Source organism: Ictidomys tridecemlineatus, chromosome 15, assembly GCF_052094955.1.
Source record: "Ictidomys tridecemlineatus isolate mIctTri1 chromosome 15, mIctTri1.hap1, whole genome shotgun sequence".
NCBI lineage: Eukaryota > Metazoa > Chordata > Mammalia > Rodentia > Sciuridae > Ictidomys > Ictidomys tridecemlineatus.
In genome coordinates, this window is record NC_135491.1 from 15,687,906 (window position 1) to 15,703,833 (window position 15,928).

The following is a 15,928-nucleotide window of genomic DNA, read 5'->3' on the forward strand; positions in this document are numbered from 1 at the left end:
GGCCTGCTGCATCTAGAGTGCGCACGCGCAGGTGCCCAAGTGCTGGAGGCACTGCCCTGAGAGACTGGGGAACGTATAAGTGGTTTTCGTGGTCCAGAGGAGGCAAGTGTGGGTGGATCTGGATTGGGGTAGTCTCAGAAGGGAATTCTGCAGTTCTGTTCCCAGGGCTCAACCTGATGTGTGAGGATCCACCTTGTAGTCAGTGCTGTGAACCCGAAGGTGATCTGGCTTGACAGGTGCCAGTTAGTGAAGGTGGAATGCTGGAACCCTATGGCCCTGGGGTAGTACAAGTTTTTTTTTTTTTTTTAATTTATTCTAATTTGTTATACATGATGGACAAGTTTGTTTTAAGATATATGGAACAGTAACTTTTAATATCCCCGGAGAGCTTGCCATATAAAGTGTTAGGTTGAGTTTTAAGCATAAAAGTGAAGTTCCATTACATTCTTAAATAATTAACGTTTTTCATCCCTGGCAACATTAGATGATTTAATAAATTTGGTTAAAAATCATCTGAAGAAAAAAACCTACATAATTTTAATATTTTGGTTTTGGAATAGGTTTTCTAAATATAAACAAGTTTTTTTTAATTTAGAAACCGAGGTGGTAATTTTTTATAAAATCTTGAATAGTAATCTATAAATATCCAAATTATGCCAATGTAAAAATAAAACCTTCAGATAAATGAATTGTGGAAATAGTTATAACAATAACATAAAATGTATGGTTAGGTAATAATCTTAATTTACTTTCACTCTAGTTTAATATTAGTGAATATACCCCAAGAGGAAAAGGAACAAAGTCTAAAAATTCACTATCAACAATATACATAGGAGGGGCTGTTGTTCTGGCTCAGTGGTAGATCGCCTGCCTAGCACCGGTGAGGCAATGGGTCAACCTTCAGCACCACATAAAAATAAAAAATGTATTATATCCATATACATCTAAAATATTTTTTAAAAACCAGTACACATAGTAAAAAAAATCAGTTCTTAGATCGTTGCTCCAGAATCTCCTGAGCGAATCTCAGGAGTATAACAGAAGAATACACACATAGATCAGATAGATTAATGGATTAATTTAAGTCCAAGAATGAACTTTCATATATATATATAGTCAACTAATGTTAAACAAGGCATTCAAGGAGGGAAAAAAAAAACAACATTGCTTTCAATAGACTAGAACAACTAGATAGCCATATGGAAAAGAATGAATTTGGATCCCTACCTCTCACCGTGTACAAATTCAACTCAAAATGGATTGAAGAGTTAAAACAATAAAAATTTTGGAAAGAATACAGGCATAATTCTTCTGATTCTGTAGTTAGCAATTATGTCTTAAATATGATGCAAAAGGGCTGATGCATGAGGCAGTGGGTTTGATCGTAAGCACCACATACAAATAAATAAAATGAAGGTACAATGTACATCTACAACTGAAAAATTAAAAACCTGCTTTTAAAAAAGAAAGAAATAGTTTATTTTTTTAAATGACACAACAATCAGAAGCAACAAGAGCAAAAGAAGAAATTGAACATAATTAAATTTTAAAACTTTAGATTTCAAGGGCCCTCACTTCAAGAAAGTAAGAAGATAACACAAAAGAAAATTTTGTAAATCGTATATAGGATAAGGAATTTGTATCTAGACTAAATAAAGAATTCTTTCAATTCATCAAGAAAAAGATAACCTAAACCAGGTTCTGTAATTTATGGGAGATGATAATATCAAGATTTTTCAGGGAATAGACAAAATAATAAAATTTTTCTTTGTACTGGGGATTGAACTAGGGGCACTCTACCACAGAACTACATCTCCAGCCTTTTTTAATTTTTATTTTGAGACAGAGTCTCTATAAGTTGTTGATATAAGTCAATCTTTAAGATCTGACTGGCCTTGAACTTGTGATACTCCTGCCTCTAATCTTAACTCTCCCAAATGGCTGTGATTATGGGAGTGTGTGTGGCCACAGTTTCTTTCTTCAATAAAATAGCATGCAACATCATACTGCCTGCAAGGTACCAAACTCTTGAATGTTCAATAAATATTATAGGTATATTCCCTTTAAGAAAAAAACGTTTAATATAGGTGTACTTTAAAGTCTTAGAAGAGCACTATTTCCTCGATATTTAGTTATTTACTTACAACTCAAAAGATCACTATTATGCCAGATTCATTAAAGCATTTTTCTTTGACAATTTTTATTGATTATATAACATATATGGATTAGATGATTCCTAAAATGCCAGTACTTTCCAAGTTGACCTGTAGACTGTTGAGCTACAGACTGAATAACATCTCTTTTCCAGCAGGTATGTAGAAATGAACAGACTGATTAACATCTCTTTTCCAGCAGGTATGTAGAAATGAACAGACTGATTAAAAATTTTTTGTAGAAATTAATATGGCCAAGTATCAGCATGCATAGTATTGACTTTTTTCAGTGACTAACCAGCAACAGTCCCTCTAACAAAGAATGAATCTCAGCCTTATAAGGTAGAGTATCTAAATTGGGTTCTCAATCTCAACATGCGGCTCAAGGAACACTTCTTGTTTTTTGTACCAGGGATTAAACTCAGGGGCACTCGGCCATTGAGCCACATCCCCAGCCCTATTTTGTATTTTATTTAGAGACAAGGTCTCGCTGAGTTGCTAAGCACCTCACCATTGCTGAGGCTGGCTTTGAACTTGGGATCCTCCTGTCTCAGCCTCCCAAGCTGCTGGGATTACAGGCGTGCAACACTGTGCCTATTAAGGAACACTTCTTATATCTGTTAATCTTAAATTTTTTTATTATTTGCTGGCTAATCCCTCCTTATTCTAATTCTTTTAATAGTACTAACTACTTTTATTAATCATTCCCTGTTAAATTACTGTAAAGACTTTCTCTTGATGATACACATACTGATGATTGCCTACTGAGGACTCCAATTATTATTTTTTAATTATTTTTTTATTTAAAAAATTTATCAGTTGTAGATGAACACAATACTTTTATTTATTTTTATGTGGTGCTGAGGATCGAACCCAGTGCCTCACATGTGTTAGATGAGCGCTTTATAACTGAGCCACAGCCCCATCTCAGTTATTGTTGACAATTTTTATTTTTCATTTGTCATTTTTTGTTCCACTTATTTTGTTGCTGTGCTGTTAAGTACATTCAAGTTTCTAATTGTTATACATTACTGATAAATTGATCCTTGCATCATTAGAAAATGTTCCCCTTTCATTTTGAATTGAAGATTATTTTGCCTGATATTGGTAGTTACTTCAGTTATCTATATATCTGCATGGTATATTCTTCAACTGTTTTCCTTCCAACCTACTTGTCTATCTAGATCTAAAGTATCTCTCATAAAAAAGTGGTTGGGTATTTTTTGTTTTGTGAAACTGACAATCTCTACTATTTATCTATCTAGATATTTATTTATATGGTACTGGGGATTGAACCTAGGACATGTTAGGTAAATGCTCAATCATTGATCCATACTCCAGCCATTTTAAAGTTTTATGACAGGGTTTCAAAATTGCCCAAGCTGGCCTGGAACTTACCTGAGCCTCCTGAGTAGTTGGGATTACAGGTGCACACTACAGCATCCAGCAGTCATTCAAGGTTGTTTTTTTTTTTTTTTTTTTTGGAGCAGGGGTGATGTTGGAGATCGAACCCAAGGCCTCATGCATGCTAGGCAAGCACTCTACTACTGAGATATATCCCCAGCCCCTCAATCTGTTGTTGTTGTTTTTTAATATATTTTTATTTGTCGATGGACCTTTATTTATTTTTTTATTTATATGCAGTGCTGAGAATCGAACCCAGTGCCTCACACATGCTAGGCAAGTGCTCTACCACTGAGCCACAACCCCAGTCCCCTCAATCTGTTTTTGATTGGATTTTTTTGTTCTGGGAATTGAACCAGGGGTGCTTTATCACCACCAACAACAACCCCAGTCCTTTTATTTTTTATTTTGAGACAGGATCTCACCAACTTGCTAAGGGCTTCACTAAATTGCTGAGGCTGGCCTCAAACTTGGGAACTTCCTGCATAAACTCCAGAGTCACTGGGATTACAAGCATGTACAGTCACCATGCCTGCCTAAATAATCTTCGTTTTCGTAGTAACTTCCAATAAAATACAGAAGTGTGCTTCAGTGAACCCCCATTCCTTCCCCCTTGTGTTACTGTCATATATATTACATCACTATTTAAGTCTAGTAATGTAGTTTTACAATTAATTGTGCAGTTGTCTTTTTAGTCACAGAGAAAAAAATTTATTTTGAATGTTATCTCACTGCTTTATGGCCTTTATTGTTTCTGATGAAAAGTCAGCTGCCAACCTAAGTCATCTTTCTCTTGCTGATGTCAAGATTTTACTCTTGAAAATCTTGTTTGGCTTTTTATTCATCCTAGTTGAATTTCATTGAACTTCTTGGATGTACAGATTTGTTTTTCATCATTTTTAGAAACCCTGAGACTTATTTAACTTTCCTACCCCTTTCAACCCTCTGCTTTAAGGCCCTTCTTTTACCTGTGGATTCCAAGCATATTACATGTATGCTTGTTATGCTTGCTTGTGGTTCCATGGTCTTAATTCTGTTTATTTTTCTTCTTATCTTTGTTTTCTATTTGTTGGATAATTTGTATTGATTTATCATTGAGTTCAGAGATTCTTCCTTCTGCCAGTTCATTCTATTGGTAAACTTGAGAACTTTTCATTCAAGACATTAAACTTTTAAAAATCTAAAATTTCTACTTGGTTCTTTTTAAAAACTAATTTCAATATATTGATATTCTCTACTTGATGAATCATTGTTATCATAATTCCGTTTAATTTTCTTTTTTTTTTTTTTGATACTGGGGATTGAACTCAGGGACATGCAGCCACTGATCTACATCCCCAGCCCTATTATTATTTTTTAAAATTTTATTGAGAGACAGGATCTCACTGAGTGTTTTAGCGCCTTACTGTTGCTGAGGTTTGCTTTGAACTCATGATCCTCCTGTGTCAGCCTCCTGAGCCGCTGGGATTACAGGCCTGTGCCACCGTGCCCAGCATAATTCCCTTTAATTTTCTAAATATGGTTTCATTTCAATCTTTGAACGTACATGTAATAATCAATTTAAAGTTTTGCTGTGTTCAATGTCCTAGCCTCCTCAAGGACAGTTTCAATAGACTTTTCCCCAAGCATGATCACATTTTCCCTTTTCTTAGCAATTTTTATTTTTTTCATTGTTGTTAAAAACTAGATGTTTTAGGGCTGAGGTTGTAGCTCAGTGGTTGAGTGCTTGCCTAGCACAGGTGAGGCACTGGATTTGAGCCTTAGTACCACATTAAAAAATAAATATATAAATAAAAAATAAAGATTAAATTCTTTTAAAAAGCTGGATATTTTAGATATACTACTATAGTAACTCTGGATTTTGATCTTCCCTTTCCCAAGAGTTGCTATTCTTGTGCTTATATTTTGGTCTATTTTCTTTCTTTTTTTAAAAAACATTTTTTAGTTGGAGATAGACACAATATCTTTATTTATTTATTTTTATGTGATGCTGAGGATCGAACCCAGTGCCTCATGAGCACAAAGCAAGCACTCTACCACTGAGCTACAACCCCAGCTCTTCATCAACCCTCCATCATCATATAAAATATTACAATTTTTGATACCCTATTAATTATGTGAGTCAATTTTTTCCTCATTATGTATCAATATTTTCCTGGTTCTTTGCATGTCTTCTCACTTATTTTGCTACCAGGGATTGAACCCAGGAGTGCTTAACCATTGAGCCACTTTCCTACCCCTTTTTATGAGACAGTGTCTCACTAAGTTGCTTAGGGCCTTGTTAAGGCTGGATTTGAACTCTGGACCCTCCTGCCTCTCAAGCTGCTGGGATTAGAGGATGGTGCCCGGTGTCTTCTTGCCTTTGGTTGGATGCTAAATACTGAAATGTTACCCTATAGAAAAATATATATTCTAATATATTTTTAAATATTTTTGAGCTTTGTTCTGAAATATATAATTCAGTTATTTGGGAACAGTTTGATTCTTTCAAAGGGCATTTGTTTTGGGGTGTTGGTGGGGATTGAACCCAGGGCCTTATGCATGCCAAGCAGATGCTCTATTACTGAGCTGCACTCCAGTCCCTTAAGGATCACTGTAAGCTTTGATAGGCAAGATCAGAACACCCTTAATTCTATGTGAATTTTTCCTAATAAGGCAATACCCTTCTGAGTAACCCATGTCTTATGAATTATGAGGTTTTTCCTATTCTGATAACACCAACTATTACTGGACCTATAGGAGCTACGAGGATTATTCCCTATACTCACAACAAGTGTTTCTTTCCATAGCTTTGGGTGTTTTTTTTTTTAATTTTTAATATTTATTTTTTAGTTCTCGGCAGACACAACATCTTTGTTGGCATGTGGTGCTGAGGATCGAACCCGGGCCGCACGCATGCCAGGAGAGCGCGCCACCGCTTGAGCCACATCCCAGCCCCACTTTGGGTGTTTTCTACATACATATGAACTGCTCAGTTCTTAGCTAAAGATTCTAGGTAATTCCCTGACAGCTCTACAGGTCTTTCCTGTCTGTGCTCTCTTCTGTATACTTTGGCATCCCCAAACTCCAGTGATTGTGTCTCAATTCTGGAAGAGGACTGGTTTCTGCTTACATTAACTACCCCTGGAATATGGACTGGAAACTTTCCATGTATTATGTTGGGAGAAATAATAGTGCTCATCTTGATTTCTGCAATGGGGATGAGGGTTTTAAACTGCTTGCTTTCTAGTGTCTGAAAAGTGTCATTTATTGAATTGTTTAAGATAGGATGGTATATCCTAGCCTGATATTGTATCCCAGGAGGAAGCAACAATCTAAAAATGTATCTTAATATTTCTCAGTAATGTTTATAAAAATACATAAAGGAAAAACATTTAGTGTTCTAACCATAATATCAAGACCAAGATCCTAATATTAAAAAATGTGGTTGATGGGCTGGGGATGTGGCTCAAGCGGTAGCGCGCTCGCATGTGTGCGGCCCGGGTTCGATCCTAAGCACCACATACAAAGATGTTGTGTCTGCCGAAAACTAAAAAATAAATATTAAAAAAATTCTCTCTCTCTCCCCTCTCTCTCTCTCTCAAAACAAATTCCTTAAAAAAATAAAAAAATAAAATAAAAAATGTGGTTGATAAACCTAGATTCTAAAACTTTTGTGATTACACCTTTTAGTTTGTGTATCAGTTAACATGGAAACTGCCGGGTGCAGCGGCCCAAGCCTGTAATACCAGTGGCTTGGGAGGCTAAGGCAGGAGGATCACGAGTTCAGAGCCAGCCCCAGCAAAAGCGAGGCACTAAGCAACTCAGCGAGACACTGTCTCTAAATAAAACACAAAAATAGAGCTGGTATGTGGCTCAGTGGCCAAGTGCCTCTGAGTTCAATCCCTCATAGCCCTTCCACCCCAAAAAAGAATATGGAAACTAGAAGAATATCTAAAAGTGTCCACTTACTGTAACAGCTGGGGGAAAATGGGAAGAATTAAGAATAGAAGTAAGTGTAAGCATAAAAAGACTAAAAATAATACATTAACCCATATATATTTTATGTGTATGTATATATATGTAACTATAATGTGTGTGTGTGTGTGTGTGTGTGTGTGTGTGTGTGTGTGTGTGTGTGTGTCTCTCCTGGGGATTGAACCCAGGGGTACTTTACCACTGAATTATATCCCTAGTCTTTTTTATTTTTTTATTTTGAGACAGGGTCTCAACAAGTTGCTGAGGGTTTCACTAAATTGCCCATGCTGGTCTCAAACTTGTAATCCAACTGCCTCAGTCTATCAAGGAGCTGGGATTATAGGTGGATGCTACCACAAGTGGCTTATCTATACTTTTAAAAGATATTTTTTCAAACTTGCTTACCATTTAAAAAATATTACATTATTTTTACATACTTTTGTTATTTACTTTAGAATAAAGTTTTATTTTTTATTTTACTTTAGAATATTTAGGAAGCTTTCAAAAGTTCTGTTAAATATTTATCACTTATGATTTTAATGTATGTCTTAAACTACTCAATTAATTTGCAAATGATGATTAAGTAGCAATATTTTTAAAAATTTATTTTTAGTTATAATAATATCTTTATTTTTCAATATCTTTATTTTTATGTGGTGCTGAGGATTGAACCCAGTGCCTCATGCATGATAGGCGGGCGCTCTACCTCTGAGCCACAACCCTAGTATTAAGTAGCAATATTTAACTTAGCAATATTTAGCTGATTAAATCCAAAATACTCTCTTTATTGTTTGAATAGAATGTAGTCATTTAGAATATTCCTACCCAACAGAAAAGTTGTATATTCCTAAATAAAAGAAAAGTTGTATATTCCTAAATAAAAGAAAAGTTGTATATTCCTAAAGTTCAGTACACAGGACTATTAAACACTTGACTGTAGTACCACCCATGAACTCGATTTTAAATTTTATTAAATTTTAATTAGTTTAGAATAATCAAATGTAGCTAATGCTACATTTAGATAGTGTATCTAACTGCAGATCTAGAGTAATATTGATTGCTTAATGTTTAAAGAAATGTTAATTCTTCAACAAAGAATTAACATTTTAATTTAAAGCATGGGACAAAAACAAAAGTAAAACTATTAGTGGACAATTAAAATCCTGAACACAGGGCTGGGGCTGTAGCTCAGTAGCACAGCACTTGCCCAGCATGTGTAAGGCACTGGGTTCGATCCTTAGCACCATATAAAAATGAAACAAATAAAATAAAGGCGTACCATCTGTTCATATATAACTATAAAAAGTTTTTAAAAATCTTTAACACATGAAAGAATCTATCACTATTGTTAAGACTGCTGGTAAGTGTCCAAATTTGTCTAGCAGTCAATGGCATTTTATATTCATGTAGAAGAAGCCGGAGTTCCCAACATTGTATTGCCAAGAATACATGATAGTTGATCTTCACTGAAGAGCTGATTTAAGAATGTTCCTTGTACATGGAACCCAGTGGTAGTGTAGAGATGTGTAGTGCTCAAAGAAATGGTGCTGGGGCAGGTACACAGTTCAATTAACCTATAGGGTCCAAGCAGAGTAAAAATTAAAACATAAAGTACCAGATGGATTTGGAAAAGTAATTAATATTATGAAAGGAGATGGGGGTGTAATATGGAAGAGCATTTGTCTTCCATACCCAAGGCCCTGAGTTCCAAACCAGTACCACAAAACAAACAAAACTCTTAAAGGGAAATTCCATTAAATAATAAAAAACAGGACCATATGAGTTTAGACCAAGTTTTATGTAACTTAGTGAATAAGTAATGGCAAAAACAAAAAATTAATATTATATTCTCAATAGTAATATGTGAACGCCAATATTAATGTCAATTTTGAATATTTGTTTAAAAATTCTGAACAAAATATTCACACAAAAAAATGAAGCAATTTATCAAAACAACAGCATACTATGGCAAAGCACGTTATATTCCAGAGACAGCTTAAAAGAAGAAATCAGCATAAATGACCACATTACCATACTAAAGGAGAAGTCTGAATCCCGGAATAAAATTGGATACAAAAGAAAAAAAAAAAGCAAATACGAGTTTCTGGCAAAATATTGTGCTAATAATTTCTATCATATTGGTTAAAAGATTGAAATACCTCAAAACTGGACATAACCATATTTATCTTTTTTTTAGTTGTAGTTGAACACAATACCTTGATTTCACTTATTTATTTTTATGTGGTGCTGAGGATCGAACCCAGGGTCTCACACATTCGAGGCGAGCACTCTACCACTGAGGCACAACTCCAGCCCCCATATTTATCTTAATAAAATAAAAAATAATTGTTTGAAAATTTCATTTCTATTCTAGATGATATGAATGCTTGGAAATTCCACATTCTATTAAAAATAGATTATCAGATTTTCATTAGATTGAAAATAGTAACATCCAAATATAACATGAAGGGACAAGGGGAGGATACTCTTAACATGGTAAGGAAAATCATGAGTGTACTTTTGAAAATCCATTACCAGGAAAAGGAAAGTTGAAAAAACAGACAAAAGGAATAACTAGGAAAGTCAGTGAAAACTGGACTCTCCAATAAGTTTTAATAAAAGATATTTAATAGATTAGTTAAAAATAAGTATATTTAAGTTTATAAATTAACAATAGTAGTAAAGATCCAGGTATAATAAGCCACGACTGCAATTAGACACTGTTGCTTATAATCTCTATTTGAAACTCACAATATTCAAGATAGAGTTTGAAAAATTGTCAATAACCTGAATATTGATCCATAGAAAGAATTTAAACACATTAGATATATTTACACAGCTTCAGCTGGAAGGCCTTTTGTTTTGTAGAAAAGTAATAGTACTGGAGTACAGAGAAGGTAGCTAACCACATATCATCATTCAAGCTGACTGCTTGAATTTCAGCACTATGTCTTGTGGTAAGCTTTGGTACCACAAGACATAGTGCTGAAATTCAATTTTGAGGGTTACTCCTTTAAGTTTTGGCAGCATTTCAACATATGGTTTCACATCCCAAATTTTAGTAGGTAATAAGGAATGCGAGTTCCAAAGTCATATTTAGATATGCTAGATTACACTTAATTTTCAAAATTCACAATTGCAGGGGGGAAAGGTTAATATTCAGTAATGAATTGCAGACAGAAGAAATATGGATGAGTAGATAGTAATGCATGATAAAACTATCATTATAGACATTTGGCTGACAGTGCAGAATGTGATATTCCTTAGTTTGAAAAGCTAGTTACTTTTTCTATCAGGTTAGAAGTGATTTAAGGAAGCAATCAACTGTTATTCTGAATTTAAAAATGTTAAAAGTTTTTTTTTTTTAAAATAATCAATAGTGTTGGGCTGGGATCGTGGCTCAGTGGTAGAATGCTTGCCTAGCACGTGTGAGGTATTGGGTTTGATTCTCAGCACCACATATACATAAATAAAATAAAAGTCCATTGACAACAAAAAATATTAAAAAATAATAATCAATAGTATCATGTACATATGAAAATTCATCCTATTTTAAAAAAACTGTATATAAAGCTCAGAAAATTTGAAGGAAAAAAGGAGAATATTATTGCATTTTTCTCTTAATTTATCAAGAATATATTGAACCAGAAGAATTTTGAATTGACTTTTCCAAAAAATAACTTTTTACTACATAGCTGTTTTAAAAGAACCTTGGAGTTTGATGATATAATGTCCAGAAAATTTCTTTTGACCTTCATGAGTGAAATTCATGAAACTTGATTTTTTTAGGAGCAACTATCAATAGTTTATGACAAAAATTCTATTCAACATATAACAAAGAATGAAAAGTGTTATTAGAAATTATATCCTTCCTGATGTTTTAGCTGAGGAATGGTCGGACTATGCATATAATTTTCAATTGTCTTTTTTTTGGGGGGAGGGGGATTGCCAGAAATTGAACTCAGCGTACTCAACCACTGAGCCTCTTCCCCAGCCCTATTTTGTGTTTTATTTTGAGACAGGGTCTCACAGAGTTGTTTAGTGCCTCACCATTGCTGAGGCTGGCTTTGAATTCACAATCCTCCAGTCTCAGGCTCCCCAGCAGCTAGGATTACAGGTGTGCGCTGCTGTGCCTAGCTCAATTGTCTTTTTAAAATTCATATTTCCTACAATATCCATGGTTATGTTTGATAAACTACATTATTTTACAAATATAATTCCTCAAAAATATATTAAAGGGGCTGGGGTTGTGGCTCAGCGGTAGAGTGCTCACCTAGCACAGGCAAGACCCTGGGTTTGATCCCCAACACCATATAAAAATAAATAAAGACATTGTGGTCCAACTATACAACTAAAAAATATTTAAAAATATATATTAAATATTTCTAAATATTTTTGTTAACTTTTAACTTAAAATGTCCTTCATTTCTTCAATTTTATCTACTTATTTAGTTCATATTCCACAGGAAGAGGAGGTAGTGGGATTTGAATAAAAATCTATAGTTTTGTGTGTGTGTTTGTGTATGTGTATGCAGTACTCATGATTGAACCCAGGATTTTGCCCTGAGCTACACATCCCCACCCCAAAACTATAGTTTTATTTCATAATGATTAGTCTTTATATTTAGTTTTATTAATCTTTTCTTAATTATTATAGTTTTTCTTTCTGCTAGTTGCATAAATTAACTATTTCTTTCCACAGCGTTTATTGTGTAGTATCTAACAGTCATTTTAGATATGTCATAGATACAGAGATGAATAAAATAAAAATAAATGAATAAATTTTCATTTATTCCTGATTTCTAATGCACTAAAGGGATTGTATTCAATGAAAAATTGAGAGTTGCCACTTAAATAATATTTTACAATGCAGAATTAATAATCATATAAAAACCTTCCATGTGCTTTCAGCAATATGCACTATCATTCATAGTCTGTCTAAAAACCTAAACCTAATCTCAACCTAATTAATTCTATAGACCTAGGTTCTAATTATAGGGGAAATGAGGGACAGAACAACAGGTAACATATCACGAATGAGTGATATACTTTGAGAATCAAAAAAAAAATCATAAGCATGAAAAGTGGAGTGTAATACCTTAGAAAAGAGAGAATAATTTTTAAAAATACAGTAAATTAACCTAGAGTGGATTCTGATTAGAAAATAAATAACTATAAAAACATCAATGGCTGAATAGCTTTCAAGAATGTTTTTCTATTGTGATTATCAGGAAAATATATTTAAGGGTGAAATGTCATAATGTTTGCAACTTATTCTCAAATGCTACAGAAACAATTCATCAATAATCAGATATAAAAAGTTGAAAGAAACAGAATCAGCAAATAGCATGAATGTAAACATGAGTTGCTGAATATTTCTTTCAAATTTTCTATATATCAAATAAAAATACAATTACAAATTTAGGAAAGGTCTCCAAGAAGACAATTTACTTCTTGCTATCCCATTACTAAGCCCTACTTTATCTTAAATGGTGAACACAGAATATAAATTGTTGGCTATTAATCAAATAATTATACAAACTAAATCATATACTTTTATTTCCAAAATTTTGTAAAACTTAATGGATGAGAGTCTTTGAGAATGTGTTCTAATTACACAACTAGACTCTTACATAATAATTAATCAGCAATACAATCTGATAATAACTCATATTTACAGAGTATAAGACCATATGGCACATAATCTTCCAAGGTATGTGTACCACTTTCATCCCATAATAGGGCTATCATGTAGGTTCTTGAATAGCATTTTATAAACGATGTCTGTAGATGATAATTATCTTTGACAATGACACATGGGGGTAAGGTGGGAGAATAGCACTGATAAGGCTTGCATTATATGATATTACTGCCTATGTGACAATAACAAATTCATTCATAAGTTTTAAGAGTTTATAAATGAGTATTGGAAGGTGTAATGATTTAAAAATATGTCTGCAAGCCAGGCACGGTGGCACACCCATGTAATCCCAGTGACTTGAGAGGCTGAAGCAAGGAGGATCCCAAGTTGGAGGCCAGCCTCAGCAACTTAGTGAGGCCCTAAGCTATTTAGCAAGACTCTGTCTCAAAATAAAAATTTAAAGGGGCTGGGAATGTAGCTCAGTGGCAGAACACCCTTGTGTTCATTCCCCAGTATCATAAACTCCCCAAACACAAAAAAAAATGTCTGTGAATATTTTGACCTTCTTCTCTTTTAAAGGCGAAACTGAAGAAAAGAGACCAGTGGGTAAAAAGGGGATAAGGGGAGAGGGAAGGGAGGAGCGGAGGTAAAGGAGTGGTACTGAAGAATGAAATTGATCAAATTATGTTATGTATATGTACCAATATATCACAATGGAACTCTCCATTCTGTATAATTAATATATACCATTTTAAAAATGTAGAACTGAATTCCTCTTGAATGTAGGCTAGATTTATTGTCATGCTGCTTACAAACAGAATATGGCAGAGGTGACTTCCAAACCAAGAATATTAAAAAGATCATTTCTGAGCATAGCCAACTGTCATGTCACAGGTACACTTAAGAACCATAAGGAGAGCTAGGTGTGGTGGGACATGTCTGTAATTCCAGCAGCTCAGAGACTGAGGCAGGAGGATCACAAGTTCAAAGCAATTTAGCAAGGCCCTAAGCAATTTAGTGAGACCTTGTCTCAAAAAAAAAAAAAAAAGCGGGGGTGGGGTGGGGATGTCACTCAGTGGTAGAGTGCTCCTGGGATCAATCCTCAGTACCAAAAAAATGGAAGAAGGAAGCATAAGGAGAGGCCCCATTGGAGAGGAAACAAATTGCCCCTGAAAACTTATCAGTCACATAACTAAGCCGTCTTTGAAAGCACATTCTCCAGCCTCTGTCAAGTGTTTAGATAACACTTAGCAACCTCTGGAGACACAGGATCTAAACTGCCCAGCTTAGTTGCTCCAAATTCCCTACTCACAGAAACTGTGAGAAAAATACATACTTATTGGCAGTTTGGCTACTAATTTTTAGGGAGCTTTGGAATGTTAGCATGATATTATCAGATTTTGGTACCTTGTCAGGGATACTATTGAAAGCTAAAAGTGTCTTGAAGATAAAAATAACTTTTACTAGGAACCTGGAGAGTTCTGAGGAGGCAATAAGTGAGGACTTATGGAAAACTGAACACTGTTACTAGAGGCAACAACTCATTTTTGAGAGTTTATAAATGATTGAGTAAGGTGTAATGATCTAAAAATAAGTCTGCAAGCCAGGCATGGTGGCACACCATGTTATGCAGTAGTAGCAGAAAACCTAGCAAACTCGTTGCATGTGATAACATGAACAGTAGAAAATAATACCTCATGAACTTGGGTAATTTAGCCAAGTAAGCTTCCAAGAGACATGCTGAAGATGCCACCTAGGTTTTTGTTGCTTAAAAGAAAGTATAAGAATTGAGATAAGCTAGGGGCTGAGGTTGTGGTTCACAGGTAGAGCGCTTGCCTAGCACATGCGAGGTGCTGGGTTCAATCCTCAACACCACATTAAAATAAAGGTATTGTGTCCAACTACAACTAAAAAATATTTTTAAAAAATAATTGAGATAAGCTAAAGAACAACTAAACAGAAGTGGACCAGGGGGCTGCAGTTGTGACTCAGTGGTAGAGCACTTGCCTAGCATGTGAAGCACTGGGTTCCATCCTCAGCACTGTATAAAAATAAATAAAGGTATTATGTCCATTTAAAATTAAGGAATTTAAAAAGAATGCCTTCCAACAATGATGACCGTGACTTGGTACTCTGTATAGAATAATTTACATTTGCATAATTTGCTCAAGAAGCTCCCCAATTCTTATTCATTTTACAGCATCATTCTCAGTCCAGAATTTCCTCAAAGATGAGGATGGCTTTTTCTTAGCACTCTCACTGTTCAAATGGATTAGTCAGTTTTTCATTACTATAATGAAATACCTGAGGCAAGTTAGCTTTATAAAGAAAAGAGGTTTATTTACCTCACAGTTTTGGAGGTTCAAGGCATTGCACTGGCATTGGCTTAGCTCTTGTGAGGCTCTCATGGCCAAGTGTCCTTAGAATGGTGGTACACGTAGGAAGAAGAGATCACACTGCCAAGCAAAAATCCCAGGAGCAGCTAGGGTTATACAGTCCCTGGAGTTTCACAGCCTCTTCTGAGAGGACACCTTCAACTGACATGAGGACCCCCCCACTGGGCCCTACCTCTTAAAGGTAGCACTAGCAAACTGGAGACCAAGCTTCTTTGGGGGACACTTACTTCAAACCACATAGAATGTAAGAAAGTAACCAGTGTGACTCCTGGGGAACAGGAGCCTGACCAACAGTCAAGTCTTCAGATGATTAATCTCATGAAAACCTCAATGCTCCTGAATTTTTGGCCCATAAAACCTGTGAGAAATATTATTGT

The 15,928-nt window shown here is 34.8% G+C and overlaps 1 protein-coding gene across 6 annotated transcripts in view; it reads right to left on the reverse strand.

The window, feature by feature from the left end:
* Positions 1 to 2,171: 2,171 nt before the first annotated feature.
* Positions 2,172 to 15,928, reverse strand: part of LOC101975563 (zinc finger protein 573) — a 53,746-nt gene continuing 39,989 nt past the window's right edge. For all 6 annotated transcript variants that reach the window (XM_078033231.1, XM_078033228.1, XM_078033227.1 and 3 more), the window contains one exon: positions 2,172 to 9,088. In XM_078033231.1, coding sequence (XP_077889357.1) covers positions 9,084 to 9,088 — 5 coding nt within the window. In that variant the 3' untranslated portion in view covers positions 2,172 to 9,083. The remainder of the gene's footprint in view (positions 9,089 to 15,928) is intronic.